This window comes from Lethenteron reissneri, chromosome 12 (assembly GCF_015708825.2).
Source record: "Lethenteron reissneri isolate LAM-NWPU_2019-01 chromosome 12, ASM1570882v1, whole genome shotgun sequence".
NCBI lineage: Eukaryota > Metazoa > Chordata > Hyperoartia > Petromyzontiformes > Petromyzontidae > Lethenteron > Lethenteron reissneri.
This window is the reverse complement of record NC_083790.1, coordinates 9,676,048-9,697,253: the sequence shown is the minus strand read 5'-3', so window position 1 is coordinate 9,697,253 and position 21,206 is coordinate 9,676,048. Positions and strand designations below refer to the sequence as shown.

General features: G+C 44.8%; 2 protein-coding genes across 4 annotated transcripts in view; one reads left to right on the top strand and one right to left on the bottom strand.

The window, feature by feature from the left end:
• The window catches only part of LOC133341875 (pre-B-cell leukemia transcription factor 1-like), an 801,687-nt gene that overhangs the window by 249,547 nt on the left and 530,934 nt on the right, over nt 1–21,206 (top strand). The window lies entirely within an intron of this gene.
• DSN1 (DSN1 component of MIS12 kinetochore complex) overlaps nt 3,153–21,206 on the bottom strand; it is a 62,836-nt gene continuing 44,782 nt past the window's right edge. For all 3 annotated transcript variants that reach the window (XM_061550671.1, XM_061550672.1, XM_061550673.1), the window contains 2 exons: nt 19,348–19,435; nt 3,153–4,822 (listed from right to left, as the gene is read on the bottom strand). In XM_061550671.1, the coding sequence (XP_061406655.1) occupies nt 4,722–4,822; nt 19,348–19,435 (189 nt within the window). In that variant the 3' untranslated portion in view covers nt 3,153–4,721. The remainder of the gene's footprint in view (nt 4,823–19,347; nt 19,436–21,206) is intronic.

The window sequence follows — 21,206 nt, the reverse complement described above, 5'->3', positions numbered from 1 at the left end:
GCATACCAGGCCGAGGGAGTTCACATCTCGCCACGGCGGAACGCCACCGGAGTCTGATCCAAGGCGAAGAGATTCAGGAGGCAGCGGAGGGTTCCAGGCCACACCGACCCATCTGTCGCGGATCGCTCGGCCTGAAGGGAAAACCTGATTGAGATTTTGTAGGCCCCTGGGCTCCAGGTACTGAGGTCCCCAATAATATTGTAGGGGTGTCAGGGGAAGGATCCCCACCAATAGGAGGGTTAGTGGGAGGGGTGATCGAGGAGATATAAGGGGAGAACGGGCGGGAAGAGGGGGCCTTTGGCAGGGAACGAGATTGGGACGGCTGGGGACAGGTGTGGATGGGAGAAAAGGATTAAAACACGAAACCCCTGCAACCTTGTGTCGGCTCTCCTTTACAATATTTTCAAAAGGAAAACAAAGTTAAATAAAAATATTTTATTTTACAAGGCTAACAACAAATAAAATTCAGCATTCACAAGTGAAATAACTTTTAACTTCATCCCTGGAGGGCCCTCCAGCTGGTGGAGGCTCCTGGGCTGCAAACCCTGAAGCCCCCACGCCTTAATCCGGTCCTGGCCACGGCGCGTTTCTTTACTTTCTCCCAGCCGACTGCCCCCGCTTGTTTGAACCGATGGCAACCCGCCCCTTGTTATTGTGAAAATTGCCTTTTGCGAGAAAGGGGGCTGCTCCCCGCTGTTCAATCGGAGGTGCGTGCCCCTTGCTGGGCCCCGAAGCGGCAATTCTCCTCCTCCCCCCTTCCTCCTTGCCGCCGCCGCTCAGTAAAAAATAAAACACAAAGTGGCAGTGGATCTTGTCAAGTCCTCTAAGCGGCTCGGTTGCGAGTGTCGTCGCACGGAAGGTTCTACAAGTTAAACACGGAGGAGGCTTTCGCGACCAATATCATCCATAATATAGGGGTTTTTTAGTTTGGGTTAGATCGCGTAAATAGAATTGACTGTCCACCTGATGATGCGAGTTGTAATTACTGGCGAAAGGATTTGCTTTCCAAACACACCGGTGTGCTGTACTAGTAACAAATTGGCATGTTCCGTTTACGTGACAAACCTTACTAATTGGCCGTGTCGGGTGGTGGCGGGATTAACGACACATTTACACGATCTAGACAAAAAAATAACCCCCCCCCCCATATTAAGGTTTTACAAGCTGCCTGTTCGCGTGCATCGCGTTCCCTCGGCACTCGCTTAGCCGTTCCCATGGCACTCGTGTCAAGGGATTAATTGTTGTAATTGACAGTTATTGATTGCCTGCAGAAACAAGACGGCGGCCGCGTAGAACTCCGTCCGAGCGCTTCAAGCACTCGCGCATTCCGACCAAGCCTCGCCTCGTCATCCCTGTTGGCGGTTGAGTTCGAGACTGAAGAGTTTTGCTGCGCGATTTGCAATTTCTACGCGTGCGTCGTTTCGTTAATTTGGCTGAGCGCTCAATTTTTGGTTCGAATTCCAGCTCTTGAGAATTCAAGTATGGGTTTGACGAACCTCACTCGCATACGCAGAACGGGTGGGAAAGTGCTGTCCCTCTGCTGCGTGTGGCTCACTGGTCACTTGACAGAAAGGATCTCAGAGCCAGCTCTGTGATATCCACTTCTGTGGGGTGTGCTCAAGCACAGAGGGTTCAAACAACGCTTCTGCGACACCAAAGAGGATACTTCGTGTTTCGTGACGTGACGCCGGTATCCCAATCCGGGATAACATTGAAGGAAGAAGTATTTTATTTGTTTCCACCCAAGATAGCCTCACCGAGTCTCAGAAATCACTTTCAGGAGGGTCCCATTTGAGATTATTGATCAGTCTTCGCGAGAATGTTTGCCTCGAGTGGGAGTAAATGAGTGAGGAATGTTTAAACTTTGCACAAAATCGGTCAGCAGCACATTTACCGTACTGCCTCCAAAAACACACCTCATCGCCCAAAGCAGGTTGGCATTTCACACCTTGGCGTGACCCACCAGCCCACCGTCCAAATTGCGGTCACACGCATGTAGTAAGACTGGCACGTGTTCAGTCCTTTTATCAACCCACTGCTGGATGACGGCCTCCCAAAGCCATACAAGTCAATAACATACATGTGAAAATGATGGCGAAGAGACTGCATTAAATCCTCAAGAGCATGTGAAACCACGTAGGTAAAACAATCAATAAAATTTAATAAATGAAAACTAAATTAGTGATTTAATAAAATAAATGAAACAACTAAATTAGTTATTTAATTTAGTTGTTTTAATTTATTTTATTTTTTTACCTACATGACTTTACCAAAAAAAACAGAGTATGAATCCTTGCAGTCACGAAAGCTTCAAATCTAGAAAGAACATGTGAAACCAGCCACGTATTGTAATTCTGTTTCATTGCAGCGGCAGGAATTGCACTTTCAGTAAAGAGAGATTGCCCTTCGACCGAAAATCGTGGAAGTTATTTGAAAGTGTTTCACCACACCGGTCAGTGTGGGTTGGTGAAGGTCAAGAGCATAGACTTGGGAACACAGTACTGTACGTTAAAACACAGGCTTTCGTGACCAATTATATCCATGAGGTTTTTGGGTTATATCACGTCGTTAAATCCGCCACCACACGACACGGCCAATAAGTAAGGTTTGTCACGTAAACGTGGAGCGGTACTCTGCTTCCCACTAGAGCCTCACTTGACCAAATACACACCATGTTGTTAGGTAACTTAAAGGGGTAATCATCAATGAACGACAGCACTTACTTATGTTGGGGAGCGTCTATTTTTATACAGCGGAGAACATGTTCCGATGTCTCCGTGACCATCAGTGGGACAAACGGTCTTAGCCAGGGGCTTAGACCATCAAGCTGCATCTCCAGAGCCGCATGCGGCTCTTTCAGGACTGCTTTGTGATGTTATGTATTAAGGACCCCACCGATTCGCATTAACTTTTATCGCGGCTCTTGAAATAGTTTTTTTTACAGAATTCGAAAATGGCTCTTCTTGTTATTTTGGTTGCAGAACCCTGGACGAAGCAACGTTCCTGCCATCTCGACAAGGCACATATCTCTGGGCAGTAATGAACGCAAACTTCAAACTTTACATCGTCCATCCGTATAAAACCGAGTTCACTTTTTCAACGTCGCATAAACAACAGCAGCCTGCTACGTGTGAAACAGAAGCAACGTTTATTAAAAAAAAACATTTAAAAAAGGCCCGACGGGGCAGAAACACACATCTATACAAGACGATTACATGCGTGATAAAAACGGTGAAGTGACTGCATTAAATCGCCAAGCGCATTTGCAAACAGCTACGGAATGTCATCTTGCTGCATTGCAGCGGCAAGAATTGAATTTGCAGCAAAAAAAGAGATTGCCCTTCTAACTAGAATTGTCACCGAAAATAATGGGTGGTGATCTAGAAAGGCACACGAGAAGTGGTCCTTCCTAATGTGTATCTTTGCCGCTTGCCGTTAGAATTGGATTAGCAAGTATTTCATTCACTCTCCCATTTGTCATCCTAGGCCAAAAATTGAACCCACGCTGCCCTTTAGTTAACACGGTGACAGCCCATTGAGAGCCCTTATCTCGATTGGAAGGGAGACCTGGGGTCTGGAGCAGTTACATCGGAAGAGAATGTTGTCCAATTCAGTTCAAGTGATTTTCAAGTAAAGGCAAACCTCCTTTCCTCACACAGTACTTGACAATTCGAATATGCATTTACCAGTGTACGGTAGTATTTTGTAAATATATATATAAAACATAACTTGCAAGCCGTGTTGTTGTGATATTTTGCAAGCCGCTTAATGTTTTTTTTTTATTTCAATGCAGTCTTAAAACGTTTTGGTGGCCTTGACGTATATGCATATGCACGCATGTTTTGCTACAATATACAAAGGAAAAAAACGCTTAAAAAATTATTAATCTTACAACTATTCGGATTAATTAAGTTGATTTGCGTGCGATTTGTTATCAATATACAACGGCCACCTTTTTCTACCAATACCACAGGCTCCTTTAATAACATCCGCTATACGGCCAACACGTGTCGTGAACGTCTCTCGTTGTTGCAGGACGGCAACAGACATCGCATCGGTGATCCCACACCAACAGGCCTAGTGGTCAGCCCACCACCGCTCAGGCATATTGTGATTATTATAGAATTAAAGCACCAACAAACGTATGCAATAATGTATCATTGTCTTGAAATGTTACTGTTATACGAGTCCAATTTAACCCAATCATGCTACGGCATATGTTGGCACAGGGCAGAAACGTATTTTGACTTACCAAAAACCTCCAGAACGCAGCGGAGCCTCACATCGCACTGGGGGAAGTACCCGGATGTGATATCACACAGGGCCTTCTGGCATCCTTCAAAAAGGTCAAACTCACCGTGACTTCTAGGGCACATTCTTCAGCTGAAGCGATGAGCGAGTGGTTTAACGACGCGGGTCTGCCGGACAAACATCCTCATGGTTGTTGGGTGAAGCCAAATCAAGTGCGAAGCGAAGTTCTATGCAGTTCTTTATTTGGTGGAGTCATTGGCGACAGCTGCACTTGAGAAGCTGCCTTAATCTAAGGTGGGAGCGTGGAATTTAAGCGCAGGATCTAGGCGGCTCTGATTCCGTTCTACAATACGTGCATTAGCACCCCCCCCCCCCGCTCCCGAGCCGAGCTGCCAGTCACCTGAATAATGCTTTTTCTTTTGTCAAATGAAGCAAATTCCAGAAAGTGATCTGGGGTAAGTGATCTGGGTTCACTTGGTGAAGAGCGTGATCACAGGAGATGGATTTTCTGGATCCACCGCTCCGGTTAAGAAGTCCCACGACGCCTCCACTTCTCCAAACAAAGTATTCCCTTTGGAGAGAGACACACACATACGCACAAATTAATACAGAAATGTGGACACACACCCAAAAAGATCCCCCGTATAGCATTAACAGACCGTTGGGGGAAATGCTGTGAAGCGAGCCCCTATGAAGGCCAGCACGGCACACGAGGCGGTGGGTGGGTCAGTACCAGGTCCTAATTTTAGGCTAAGTCGACCTAGAGGATGCCTAGGGCTGGTTCAGATAATCGCTACAGGTATTGGCCTTGAGAGGGAATCGTGATGCACCGTGCTAACCATAGCACTGCTACTCTCCACAGACATATACACACAAATGAATAAATATGCATGCACACACACCTATACAGAGGCACACACACGTCAACATAAAAATGCAGATCATTACAAAGACAAAGATTCCCCGTATAGCCCTTAAATACTGTTGGGGCAAGTGCTGTTAGCGAGCACCTATGAAGGCCTCAACGGCACACGAGGAGGTGGGTGGCCGGCGCCACGTGCGGCCGCCTTTGTCTCGCGCACCAGGTACTTATTTCAGGCTGAGTCAACCTAGGGGAGGGCCCAGGACCAGTTCAGATAATTGTCACTTGTGTTGGCCGTGAGCGGGAATCGAACTCCCGTCGTCGGGTTCGTAGCACAGCGCGTTAACCGCTACACTACCGCTCCACATCACACACGCATATATACATATGCATGCACATGTACAAATAAACACAGAGTTGAAGTTTCTAACCGTTGTAGTTTTAACAACTGCCAATACACTGCGAGTGAAACGGCTGCAATGACTTCTGTTATTATGGTCACTACTGCTGGACTGGACTGGGACACTTGAACATTTGCGCTGTGCTTTGAATTACAAGTACACATTTGAAGGATGGATTGGCTCGAGCATCTGCGCACATACAAAAGGACTTTTGTCTCAACGATCACAATTTCATCATCGCTGCAACACAAAGAGAGTATTCTGTGCTAAGATAGAAAGTATAAAAACAATGCGGATGAAACCCATGCACATGAGATAACGACCCAAAAACGGCACGGGAAAGGTCAGATAAACCTACTTGCCTGTACTGCCATCGACTGGTGAATTTCTAGTCCTGCAGGTTGGGTGTCTCAAAGAGGCATGACGATATATCTGCGCGATCCCACCGAACCTGAAATGCTGTGCTGGATTACAGACGGCCAAGCCCACACCAGACAATATCCTAATCTCCAAGCGTATTGCACATAGCTAATACGTAACATGTGCGCTCATGCACGGTCCCACCACTGGATGAGTAACTTGCCACACCGTGGGGGATCACTTGACCAACACCTTCACCGTGCTGGGCAGTTCGGGCTGATGGTGGGGATCATAGACGGGAGTACGGAAGTATAATACAACCTTCTTGGTTCTTTCGGTAATGTCACGTAGAAGGGAAATAGTAAAATAATAAAAATAAAACATAATAAAATAATTCTCACGACGTTTCAGCCACAACGCAAGCAGCCGTCCTCAGGTGAAGAACAGGTCTGTCGGAAAGACAGTGTCCGAATGAAACACCACCAGGCTTGGCGTGTTCTTCACCTGAGGACGGCTGCTTGCGTTGTGGCCGAAACATCGTGAGAATTATTTTATTATGTTTTATTTTTATTATTTTATTATTTCCCTTCTACGTGACTTTACGGAAATAACCAAGAAGATGAATCCCTGCAGTCACGAAAGCTTTAAATCGAAATATAATACAACCGTTAATTTTGCTTCACTGCCTTTTGTTCCGCACCACGTAGACCCAAAGACTACAACAGCCTGTCGTGCATGGTAGTTGCCCATCCAAACACTATACGGGGTCAGTACAGCTTGGCTTCTGAGAACTGCCAAGATCGGGCGAATTCAAGGTGATTTAGTCATAGGCACATGTCTTTTTTTTTAACACCCTACAGCGGAATGGCTCAGATTAGTGCACAGTTTGGACCTTAGATGTGCAGATGTTTAAATTGGAACGTTCCATTTAACCGTAGGGGGCGAAGGAAACAGAAGAGTGTATGGCTCTCTCAAATAAAAAAAAACACCCAGCATGTTCTTAAGGAAATATATGTATGGCTCACAAGCCAATAATTGAAAATGTCACTATTGTGCACGGACACTCTCTGTGGCCTTTGAAAAACAATGACTTTAACTGAACTCTTTCAGTAGCACACCGCAAATGCCAAATGAAGACTGTCCATCAGAGGGCTGGCATTCCGAATGGTGAAGATAAATTCTGGGCCTCAATTGCGGCTGCATATTGTTTTAGAAAGGTTACCACGGGGCTGCGCCGATCGCCGCAGTATTACTGCAATAAAATAACTCCGGCGGTCAACTTGATAATTATTATTACCGCGATTCCGTTTCTCTTGTCATGTTGAAATTTCCATTCCCATCAGGGTCACTCGATGAGTGACGGAACAATCGCGGCACGTGGATTTGTCCCGTCGCCAGCGGGACATTTACATTGCGCCTTCCGCGTGGAAAGAGGTAAGCACAGTTATGGCGGAGGTGAACAGCAAAGCATTATTCGCCACACTTGCTGGTCAACGATTTGGTTGCTTTGATAATTCCCGCCGCTAGATTTGGAGATGCACACCAGCAACCCAGCATTTTGGATGCGGGGTTGGTGGATGGTAGAGAGCTAGATATACGAGCGAGAATCTGAACTGTAAAGCTACAATGCCATTTTTCATATTCTTAGGTTTTTTCGGTAAAGTCACGTAGGTAAAACATCAAAATTAATGAAAATAAAATAAAATAAAAATCACGACGTTTCGGAGGCAACACAAGTCTCCGTCATCAGGTGGGACCGTCACAGCCGGATTAGCTGCATCAAGTGAGGCAATGATTCAAGATGTAATGCCTCACTTGATGCAGCTAATCCGGCTGTGACGGTCCCACCTGCTGACGGAGACTTGTGTTGCCTCCGAAACGTCGTGATTTTTATTTCATTTTATTTTCATTAATTTAGATGTTTTACCTACGTGACTTTACCGAAAAAACCTAAGAATATGAATCCTTGCAGTCACGAAAGCTTCAAATCTAGAATACAATGCCATTGTAACACTCTGCTCAAAGAGTGCAATGAGAATCGGTGAGCATGAAAATCTATTACATTGCACTGTAATCCACGAGTAATATGCCAAACATTCCAAATAGGCACGTATAACCATCCCAACAATTATTTATAATCTCGCAGTGATGAATTTCGCCAGGCCTATTATTTTTGTATATTTATTGAGCTGTAGCAGTCCTTAAGCCGGCATGCCAAAGTAATCCCCCTCTCTTATCCAAGAGAGACAGACTCTTTAATATCCGTAGCGCAGACAGGATCTCATTTTCACATCTCATCCAAATGTAGCAACTCCTGGAGTCTGTCTGTCTCTCACGAGACCATAATAAGCTTTGTTGTGCTTACAGCGTCTGCAACAATGACCTTGGGCAAAGGAATGCCGCAACAGGCATTCCATGTTGTATTTCACGGAAGACAGACGCGTATATTCAAAACACGGTGCGACTCGCGCCAGGATATTAGAGGCCTTAAGACATCTTTACGGCCGTTGTTTTCATACCCCGAGCTTAAAAGAAATATATCAAATTGTAGCAAAACGCAGACAGCCCCGTATGAATGACATCAGATTATACGCCCACACACTTCCACTCCGCAGATCAACGGGCAGACGCTTAAAAGGGCTGTGGGGGCTTGGGGAAGAGGCGCTGAGTTGATGTTTGGGCACCTACGCCTGGAGGCCAAAGCCGGCTAATCCAGGCTCACAGAGCCAACTCGGCGATGGGCTCGCTGACGAGGAAAGAAGTTGGAAGGTGTTTCTCCCTGTGTGTGTGCACGCGCATAATCCGTTAATTACACACACGCACGCACCAGCAAACTTCAGGGTCGTACATTTGTGTCAAATTTTTCAGTTATGAATGTTCAAACCCAAGTCAAACGGTCAACCCCCTGCCCAAACAAGCAATGGCACATGACACATCTCTCTTGCCAACATTGGGCCAGTGGTAGAAATTCCACGTTCCTATGGTGTGGGACAGTCTCTTTAAAGGATGATCACTCTCGAATTCCCACAAAGTTGTACTCAATATATAAACCCTGGATGGATGATAAGTTTAAGCAATCCAGACAAGGAATTAAACACTCATTGCAAGTCAAGTACACCAACTACAGCTACATAGCCAGCTGAGACTAACTAGAATAATGATTATTTATCATTATACTATGGAAAGAAGAGACATATGAGTAGTACTATATAATTGTTATTCTATTAGACACAGAGGATGCAGGGTGAAATTCAGATCCATCTCAGTTTACCCATTTCATGCAAATCTACTCTGTGAAATTGCAAATGACCTTACATGGAGAAACGTGAGGCGGCCCCGGGGGCTCAGGGGGCTAATAACGGTGTCAGAACCATGAACCAGTAGCCACTGCTGCTGCTGCATATTCCCATAAACATTCTAAACTAGACCCGAGGCATGGGTCCTGTCCCAGCTCTTGGCTCCATGGACTTGGGGCCCCGACCGTGCATTCATCAAAACCCCCTCCTCCCTTCTGTCCACAGGCAGCAGCGCCGATAAGTTTCCTAATTTTTAACCAGGTTTAACGTGCACTTGGGTTAGCTTACAATAGCATGATCCTTCGACTATACTGTCTGATGGGCTACATGATAAAATTATCACGTGATGGCAGACCACGTGACGTCAGAGTGTCACGTATGCAGAAGCTCTATCACATGACGTAATGAAGTCTCCACCTCCGATTAGCACGGTTGGATACGTACGGTGCGAAAGAAGACAACATACATACATCTCTATCTTGTTAATATTTGCTTACATCTTACTGACATGTATCTGTTTATGTACCCAAAAGCCATAGATCTCAATACGGGCCACTCAGAACCTTTTCGGGCCATATGTAGCCTGCAGGCCCGCCAATTGGCTCTCTACTATTCCAAATAAAAAACTTTTTACGTTTGTAATTTTCTACCATGCTCTTGTAATCAAAACAAAGGCCAGAATTTAACATAGGCCCTGACCCCCGTACGACAAAGCAGTTGGCTTTGTTGCTGTCCAAGCTGAAAACTGGTCATTCCCTTGGCAAAAGGAGCTAGGCAAGCGAGTTGCAGGCCCAGATTCAGCTCGCCCTGGCCCTGTAAGGCTGCCGTGAGAATGTGGCCGATTACGTGCAAGCAGGAACGCAAGCGTGTGATCCTGGGTTCCAGTGACCCGTGATTAAACCAGACTCAAGTGTAGCGAGCTCAAAGTCTCAGCTGATTCACCAACGATTTCAAGAAAAGTATATAACATTGGGATTGTCACCTAATTTTTAGAACTCTAACCATGATGCTTAGACAAAATATAATGCAAGACTACCACACACAATCGGGGCTTATAAAAATGTGCACCCCTTCGTGTGGATGTCTCTTCAAGGGAGTTCAGAAGTAGCTGCGCGCTCTCATTTTGCCGTGGTCATTATCTCTCACAAATCGATGCGTTAGTTCGCTGCAAAAGTTCCCACACGGAAAGTCCGTCTCGTTGCGACAGCGACAGATTTAAGTGCCAAACGCTAAAATAAATAAAGATGAAGACGCGCGGTTTTGTCTTTCACGCATATTTTGAAGTCGCCCTAACCTGCAGCAATGACAGTGAGGAGTTTGCACACCTTGAACCAAAAAGAAAATTACCAACAACCACAGACTCACAATTGCAGGAATTATTCTAAGTATTTGACAACGGGTTTTTTTTCTAGTCTGACAGCTGCTAAGAACCTTACATAATGCCCTAGGCATATGCATTAACCCAGCTTTCAATCACTCAAATTCACTTTTTTTTTCTGAGGAGTCAGATATGCCCGAGTCTGTGTGTATGTACCTGTGCGCTAATCCATAACACCTGGCCCTGTTCAGTGATCACCAGCCAGCAAACCGTTGACACTTCACACAGCCTCAAAGTGCACCTAGTCTGGCACAACCACCATGGGGACATCACTAACCCTTTCTGATGAATGGTGGTGGTTGCTGTTGTTCTAAGTGCAAACAGCCCAGGGAATAACCTATGACACAAAGGTTTGTCGTGTGACCGCCTGCCAATGATATTTCACCACGCCCAAATGACTTTCAAGTGCACCTAAAACAAGAGTGCCGTGTCACGGAGATGTCACTGACACTTACTGGGCAAGTGGCAGTGCAAACACACGTGGTCATATATTAATTATTCACTAGCATTTACATAGTCAGCAATGTCTTCGCCAGCCCGTGCACTCTTTCTCAGGAGGGTCCCCCGCTTGCGATGCCAATACCAATTCCTTACTCAGCATTTTAGTGTCAATAGGACGACGTTCGAGTGCCCGGATAAAACCCAGAGTTTGAGAATTTCATACAATGGAAGCTTTGTGCGCGGTCACATTATTTAATTACAATGCATTCATTTTTTTTGTCAACCGCAGACCGTGCCTTGGCCGTAGCGGATACAACCCGGCTCGGTCGAACACCGCGAGCACCTATTGTAACTCGCAAACGGCACGTGTGTGCATTTGCGCCGGTACGGGGGCAACAGACTTGGAAATTAATTCGCGGAACCACTCCGCTGCTGCCGAGCGGGTCAGACAAACCGTCGCAGGTGGGTCCCACCGCACCTGGTTTCCCCAGTCAGAGCAGTCACCCCCCCCCCCTCAATTCTCCCCTTGCTCCCCCTGGCTCTACCCAAGCTTACTAAGCCTGTCCAAATCTGCTGAAAAATGCAAAAGGCAGGGTCAGAAATAATTGCGGTTTCGATGGCGTCGCGACTGGGGGGGGTGGGGGTGGTGGTGGTGGGGTTTGCTCGGTGCACGATTGTTGTCGGAACACTTTGCCGAGGATTTGCCCTGCCTTTGGCTCTCATTAAATGCAAAAAACAAAAAAGACCAAGAGGTGGAGAAAAGACAATGTCCTCATGTCAAATTAAATGTTCCTAATTTATCAATGGAAGTTGAGCGGCGGGTGCAGTGGTTAAGAGACTGCGCTATAAACCTGGTGACTACAGTTCCATTCCCGATAAAGACTAACATCAGCGGTGAGTCATTTATGAACTGGTCCAGCAGTGGATTGGTAAATAGCTGAACATATTTCACACATGGAAGCAACTGTATGAGTTACTCACGGCGTCTCAAAAACACTTTCAAGATGGTCCTGCTAATTTTGTTTAGCAATTTTCTTAAAGTATCTTGTACCTTGTTTCTCTTCTTAAATAGGCATTTGAGTAGAGAAACGCGACTCTAATTTCCACACAGGAGGTTCAGCAAACCACCTTTGTGCCATCTCCTGGCTTCCTTGGAGCTCAACTGGCATGGGAATGTCACAGCACACGATGAATGACTGGACATCTGTGAAAAAAAGCTTTATAGCTCACCGGATTCCTCCAGTATAAACAAAGATTCTGAATCTGATATCTGTGCGATCCACCAACACTGCCTCTAAGATACCACACCAACCACTGTGAATGAAAAATAAGGTCACGTCTTAGAATAATGCACTTGCTCTATTAAAAAAAAACCCAAGAGAACATCAAGTTGGCAGTTTTAAAGTAAAGCGAAACATCCTGAATTTTTTTTAGCATCCCATTGTCGTACAATCCAAATTTTGCAGCATTAGCTCTGTGGAGAAATACATTATATTTATTTTGCTTCATATTCTGTCAGGGGCTTGAACTTAGGCCCTCATTGCATGCTAGGCTCAGAATCTCTTTACTCAGTTACTCTTTATGGAGAACATTAGCCACCTGAACCAGCCAGCCACCTCAATGACACCTCTGCAGAGAAATGATGACTCTAACTCACCATTATCTCATCCCTTCTCGCCCACCCAGAACTTAATCACATGCATGATTGATTTCACCGTTCGTCATGTCCAGAACTCTTTTTGTACCAGTCACAAATGCCAAGTTACAACTCCATTAAAACAAATGTCCTTAAAATGTTGCTGAAATTTCCAAAAGTGAAATGCATTTACAAGTATAATGCACGAGTTAGTTTGCTACGGCATTAGATTTGGGTCACTGGTCCCTCGGCATTCACTAATAAGAAAATGCCATATTTTTTATATCCTTTTACAAAAAAAACCCACCATTAAAAATGTCCTTTCATCACCTCGGCATAACATAACAGGTTCCAATTCACAACAACTTACAGACAAGCAAATCTCCACGTTGGACTGGTAAACACAATTTGATATAACTTATCCAGGTTATATAACCTTCAAGGGTGTCTCACTCATACCCATAGACCGACTGTACTTTCCTCAGCTCTGCAGACGAGTCAGTGCTTCTCTCCATATTTATCTTGCTGAGTAAGCCCTCAAGAACTGGGGCTTTGACTGAGCCAAGTGTAATCACCAAATTTATACGAAGGCCTTTTTTTTTGCGCAGCCATCAGTGACCGTGCCGAGACCATCAAACTCTCCGTGCATGAGAACCTATTTCAACACGGGTGGCTGCCTGGATTTCCCACTCATTTTTGACCATCTCAGTGGCTGCACATGACCTATCTGTCGAGCACCTTTTAATGCTATCGCCTTCACACACAAACAGACCAGCGGTTCATCATCCGGTCCGTTTGACTTGCAGGTTTCTCCACTGCAAGGGAATGCTGTACGTTGTTCGCCCGTATGATTAAGAGCACGGGCAGTTCATGAGCGTCTCGTAAAGGAAGGGGTGTGGAACCATTCCCTCACCCAGGGTTGAATAGGACTTTCAAACATCTTTGGTGGAACACACACATTATTAACACGTGGCCCAGTCAGTTCTGTCACTGAAAGGGGCCTTTTGCAGAGACAGCTAAAATTATTAACTGTGTTGCCAGGTCAAAAATCTTCCCAGCGAGAACTCAGATATGTTCAGCTGAGGGGCTCGCAGCGATAGATAAATATTGATTAAAACTAAGAATAGGTTTAACCATTATTTCCAGAAAGGGTAAAAACCTATTCTTATTTTTCATCATTTTTGATACTGGCAAAAAGGTAATTAATTTTGACTTAAAGCTTTCGCGACTGCAGGAATTCATATTCAAAGAACCTATCTACGTGATTTTACCGAAAGACCCAAAGAATAGGTAATGAATTGTACGAGTAATTAATTGGCATGTTTTGTTTACGTGACAAACCTTACTAATTGGCTGTGTCAGGTGGTGGTGGGTTTAACAACACATTTGTATTTATGCGATCTAATCCAAAAACCTCGATTATGGAGATAAATATTGTTTGTGGACCATTTCAAAGCAGAAGCCCTCATGTGGCAAATGCAGAGTGGGGTCCAACCAAATAACATTTCGTTTTAACGAATGGTTATCAATTTCAGATGAATGCGGACATATTTTTCTTAACTTTCATCTACAAGATTCTGCTTTAATTGCAGCCAACTGAGAAAACGTCTGAAATGCAGCTTGTGGTGCGGGGCAGAGTTTGGGCACCACCACACTGCTCCCAACCCAACGAGCTCCAAGCCGAAGGATCTAAGCTGAACGACATACCCTTTACCTATCCTCGCGCCGTTGCCAAATTGTTTAATAAGCTGGCATCAAAAGCACAATCGTGGGATTGTACTTCTGTTGGAAACGCCGCTCACGCTTGCAGATATTTACACATTTACTGCACGGTGACTATTAAGCGTTATGAAGAGCAATTTGTGGCAATGAAGAGTTGCAGACGCAACTTTCTTTGGCTCCCTCTCTCGGCTGCCACGAGGCGGTTTCTGCAGCTAATAGCTGCTGCTAATGACTTGTACAGCTCACGGGGAGAAACGCACAAAACTCCGAGAACATCCCATTACACAAGGGGAGGAGAAAAAAAATCGCTTCAACATTCGAGGTTTCGGTGTGTACTATACGCGCGTACTTTACAATTCGTCGAGGGAAAGGTGCAGGAATGTCGTGTAACATCGCGTTTAGTTTTAAGTGATCGTATTTAAATGACTTCCATAACAACATAAAAAACATCTGCCCCCGTGGACCGTATAATTATACAACTTTCTATAATGACCTGACATTTTCCACATTGGTAATTAGATGTTTATTATAGTATGTGTTTTTTTAAATTACAATTTTATTAATTTGTGCCAGGCATGTTGAGAAGATTTAAAGACACCTTCAACCTTACAGAGAATGTTAACATGAACTATTTAACTTTCATTCATTAAGAGTAAAAATATATCTTCTTGTAAGAATAATCATTTGTAAACTTGAACATATAAATGAATTAACTAAACCTTGTCCATTGCTTTTCAATACATTACTTTAGAACTGCTTTTTGTGTTTAGTTTATTGTCCTTCCCCCGCACCTCCGATTAGCACGGTTGGCTACGTACGGTGCGAACGAGTTCAACATATACACATCACAAGAGATACATTTCTGCCAATTTGCAGGTTCAATTACTAAAACAAACGTATAAATAATAATCAATATTTATCCAGAAATGTCTCTCACGAAAGGCTAAGGACATGTTTTCAGGAGGGTCAAGCTTCAATTGTTTAGCCAATTTTCTTCTTATAGGAATCTGGAGTACCTGGACAAATGTACGCTTACAAGGGGAGAATGCTCACAATTCCGCACAGATGGTGCACACCTACTTGCTCTACTACCCATTAGAGACACCGATTTCCCTTAAGAGATGCATGTCATGCACCTTATATCTCCATCCCTGCACGATTATCCAACCCTCCACTCCTCTCCTCCCTCCATCAAGACGTTGGATTACAACTGCGTGTTGCCACCACGACATAAGGACCAATTCCATTCACATGAGAAATGCCGACAAGAAATAAAACTACAGTGCAGTCATCTCCATTAACCCAGTCAATAGATGAGATGGATGAATGTTCAGTGACTTTGCCAAACTTTTGTTCATGATTCTTGCATTGGCAATACAAACACTTTTTTTTTTTACAATAATACTCATGCATTACGGATATGAATACACCAAAAGCCACATTGTGACCTACAACGATGGCTGCAGGGGTAAATCTTCACCTATACCACATGCTGTGAAATATAACAAAACTAAAAACGGTAACAATGAAACTGCGCGGAGACAAAGACACATACACACACACGGCAGACACGGAGTGAGAAGAGGAAGAGAGGTGAGAGAGACAAGGGGTGATGGGAAGGCGGGAGGAACGCACGCAGAGCGCTAGGAAGTCAGCGCTGAGCGAGTGTGTGTAATTGAGTGTGCAAGCCGAGGGGACGACCCGGGGCTGATGTTGTGTTAACTGACAGCTCGAATCTGCCCATGCCACCTGCGGCGAACGGCAGGCGGGCGCGACTTCCCGGCAATGGAGAAAGAGAGCGAGGGAGGAAAGAAAGAGGTGCCTATGTCAGCCCCGCAGCAAACACGGGCCGGGGCGGGCAGGCCGGCCGGCCTGTTTAGCGAGCACTAACGAGCTGTGGTTGGGGCCGACGCTGTGACAACGGTGCCCCGGAGAGCCAAAACATTGGCAGGTAAGAATGGAAAGCGCAGTCTCCTACACCGCAAGCAATGACAACACCGCAAGCAATGACAACACCTCTCCGTCAGCATCTGGAATGGCAAATTGTGTTTAAAGTGCCCACCCACGAAACGTGACTTACACACATATAGTTTTATCAGTACGCTCCTTTACATAGGAAAGCCTCGCCGGGTCTCAACTAATTTTTCAGGAACGTCCTGCCAAGTTGTAGCAGCAGCTGATGGTTGCTGTGGGGTTCCCCATTAAGTCATTTGCAAGTAATTTTCTCGTATTTTAGACCATGACCCTGGCTCACAATGGCCTACTCTTCCTCGAAGGACGTCACTGGATAGATTATAGTTCAGTGTGAAGCAGATGCCGTCAATTTGATGGAAATACACTTGCACTATTTACCTGGAAGGGCCTGCTGGTTTCGAACCACAAGCATCGAATGTGCTACCACTGAGCCGTATCACGACCATAAGACAAAAAAGTCTAAGTATCTCCTGATTCAAAGGAGTCATGGGAGAGCATTCATCTCTCTGGATGGTCCTGAGCCAGTGGTGGAAATTCCACATTCCCATGGTGGGGACCAGTCTCTCCATATGAAAATGTATTTTACAATGTACCATCCTGGAGACAGGTTTGGCGAATCCGAAAGACAATATTATGGACGTGCAATAACCACCTCTAGGTCCGCATATCGGCCTGTTGATAGTCGTACAGAAAGCAAGTCTTCTCTGAACAAAAGACTTTTGTCAATAAGCCCTGACTTGATACATTAAAGGTCAACTATCTTTGTAGGGTAATAATCCACTTGTGTTAATTTTACAGTAAACAATAAATACACTTTCCAACCTCAATATCCACTTACGCTCTCTTTACTAATTATATGGGTGTAATAATTTCTATTAATTTTTAACATCCCGATTGCATAATATCAAGTTTGTTTATTTTCATTTCTCATTACACTTTTCATGTTTTGTCATCAACACTTGCACAAATTTTACTGCAATTTCTGTAATCAACAAGATATGTCAAAGCACAAAAAGTGTAGGAACACGCATTACAAAAACACACACACCCACGCACACCCACAAACGATAACAAACACACATTTCTTCGGCACTTCTCTCAACTTTCAGTAATAAATTACGGACGTGTTTTTAACACAGAATTTGAAACACCTGCCATGCCTCGGGGTGAGACTACAGGTGTGCTGACTCAATCCACTGTTGCCAAAACTATTTGGACAAATTGTTACGGAAATTATGCTTTTTTTTTAAGCTACAACATTTTTTGGGAAAATAATTGAGCACAAACCCTCCATTAAACGCATGAGCCATTACGTAAACATGTCAACAAAGGCTACGTTATGTAAAAAAAAAAAACCCCGGTTGTTTATTTGATTTTTACACAACCCTGCAAGACTAAATGTGTAACGTTTACTGGCCACGTTCAGTTTGGCAAGGGCCAATTTGGCAAATACATTTTCGAAAACTAAAAAGGCGGAAAAATTATCCCAACAGCAGTGGTAACAGAATGCTTTAGAGTGTGCCGATAAAAGCTTCACAGAGTCAGAAAAATTCCTGGCGTGTCCTTGTTGGAAATATTTGGCCGATTCCTCTTTGAAAAATAAATTCAGAGATAGACAATAGTCTGTTTTAAGTGAGCAAGGTTTCTGTCTAACATTTGTGCATATATATCCGAGTATCTGCGAATTGAGAGGGCCAGCGGATGGGGGCTGATGGCTGTCTGGCACCAAAATGCTCTGTGACCAATGGTGTGGGGAGGGGCAGGAAGTGGACGAGGGGGTGGATCGGCTACCAAACACCTAGGAGGATGCACTGATCTTGTTGATTAAAATGAACAAATTATATGAATTTAGGTTATTTATTATGTATTTTTTCGGTGGATGACTTGAGCCGCGGTATATCCGAATCCGTGGTGTAATGAGCTGCATTGGTAAGTTGTTAATTTACAACCCACAATGCATTACGACTATGTGTTGACAGGAAACCAGGGCGACTAGAGAAAATAGATGCATCACAAGGGATACCATTAAATATCCTTGCAGTTTGTATGTATGTATAACTTATTTCGCACCGTGCATAGCCAACCATGCTAATCGGAGTTCCAGGGGAAGGACAAACTAAACACAAAAAGCAGTTCTAAAGAAATTCGTTTTCAATATCGATCACAAAGTGCACAGCTCCAGTGGCTTCATAATATCGGAAGGAAAATTGTTCCAGACGGCCACAGAAACGCATCTGAAAGCGCACGATGTAGTGACCATCTTTGTTCGATGGCTAGTCAAAAGCAGCGTTGAGTTTGATAACCTACTTGGCACACTGCATCCTACAGGAATACACAGGAACACCACAAGAAACACTTAGAACCTGCGCATATGGGTCAGTGGTCTTCTTGCTGTACCACCTCAATGCAAATGGGTATCTCACCCATATGAGACAACTTTAAACGATATCGTCTCTGGATTCCAGGCATCTGCCACAACAAGCAACAGACCGCTTATTAAAAAAAACACCACACAAACCAAAGTTGGCCACAACCTCAGGTAAGGAAAGGTCCTCTTCTCTCAAGCTTAGCGCCATCTATAGAGGAGTGATGCGACAAGCTCTATTACATGGTGCGAAGACGTTAGTTGCTAAGCAAGATGGGAAACCGAAAAGAGAGTGCTTGAGAGGACAGAGATGAGAATGTGAGAAGGATGTTCGGAATATCTCAAAGGGAAAAGAGGGGTAATGCAGAATTTGGATATTCTCGAGAAGTGAGGGAGGTGAGATGGTTTGGGCACCTGTTGAGAAGAGACAAAGAAGATGCAACTAGAAGGGCTGTGGAGATTAGAGACCCACAGACTCACATGGAAACCCATAGTCTAGAAGGACTGTGGAGATGCCACGGGTGCACGGCAGAAAGACCGAGAGCGAGATGGGAGGTTGCGGCGAAACGAGAAATAAAGGCAGTGGATGCGAAAGAAAATGAGCAGCCGATCTCATGCAATAAGTGGCAATAAGTCTGTTGTAACAAAAAAAAGTACTCACTCATCACCGTCTCCTCCTTCTCGATGACACGCTCGGTCTCGGTGACCGTGCTCGTGAGAAGCCTCGCCGCTTCCTGCAGATGGTCGAGCTGAAAGTGTGGCACGCATGCAAACGCGGGATTGGCACCAGCGTCATGGGTACGCATTCATCTCCGTGGCTCCCTCTCTTCCCAGCCCCCGGTTAGAAATTGCATGTCAGTTGAGTAGGGCATTTAGAGATATCGACAGACGTGTTTGATGCTGGTGGTTCGGCACAATTGACCACAAGACTCACAGCGGCACAAGCGAGTGGCCGACTGCTTCTCATCTCCATTGGCAGCCCCAAGGCAGCAGTAGAAATTCCACATTCACATGACACGTGATCGGGGGAGGGGGGGGGCATGTTTTTTAAAGGACAACCACTGCTGACTTCTTGCACAGTGGTCGTCATTACTTGACCTGCGAGAGAAAATATGTAGTCGCACCCAGCTGGAATTTCATCGCGCAAGCTTACGATTGTGAGCCAAATGCCTTAACCACTGTGCCACCTGACTGGATGTGGATGATCACAGCGAGCTGTACATTGCACTGTAAGTCTTACTAGACACAAAAAGAGTCTGCATTGGCCGTTTGTTGTTACAGCTCACAGCTCGGACGTGGGCAAAAACCTTTATTTAATGTCTGAATGAGGAATCTGTCCGAATCATATGATTCTGTTTTTCCCAGGTAGCAATATTGATACCATTTAAAAATAAGCATATAGATGAGAAAAGTCAGGTACATTGGAACCTGGCAGTTAATTATTAGCATATGCTATTCCATTAACTGGACACTTTTGTGCATGCGTTATGTGTGTGTATGCATGGATGCTGAACTTCTTTTGCACCATACATAACCAACCGTGTTCATCTATACAAAAATCGACGTGTAACAGATAGGTATGCAGCCTTTAAAATGTGTAGCAATGAAATATGTGTGTGGGCGATTTTCTTAAAAGTGTTAAGAAAAAAAAGCAACACACTCACAATTAACCTTGAAAAATAAGTTTTAAATAATTAGATATTTGTCAATATTCAGCCATTTGTCGAGGATAGCAATTGCCTTGGAAAGCTTCGCTTCGAGCAGAAGCTTGAACACACAAAAAAACACCGACGCATCCCATTGGCGGAGCGGTGATGCAGAGGGTAGCAGCGCGTCGTGCTAACGATTCGGTGAGCCGAGCTCAATTCCCAGCCACAGCTTAACATCCGTGGCAAAAGCGCCATTTAATCAGGTCCTGGACCATCGCCCCCCTTCACCAACCCATCGTCTAACAAACCTCGTAACAGATATGGGGAGCCCATTCATCTAAGAGCGGACTGACAGGGAGGTATATGACAAGATACGTGGTTGACCACTTCCAACACATCATGTAGGAGCGCAGACTTGTGGTTTTATTCAGAGTGCTTTTGAGACACTGTTTCTGGGGTATATTATTCTGGGAGTATTTCACTTCTGACACATGACACTCTGCTCGTAGGAACTATCCAGAATATCACTTTGCCTTAAGTCTTGACTGATGGCACCAACGGGATATGCAGCAATTTTCAATGTACACAGGATGTATGTATACATTTTTTTTTAAAATGACGGTTCGCAATGCAATGTAGACCGAAGACACAACCATATGGACTCATGCAACAATTCACAAAAGCCAGTGGCGCTTTCAAAAAGTGATGCGTTTTACTTATGGCTTTTAGACAGGGTGCGAATTTGTGACTTTTAGACAAGGTGCAAATGGGCACCCTGCCAATTTAGTTCCGTACAGCGGCATCAAAACACAGCCACATCTCTAGACGCTGTGCAGAATCCTGACAGGTGAGCAATTGTAATTTACAGTCG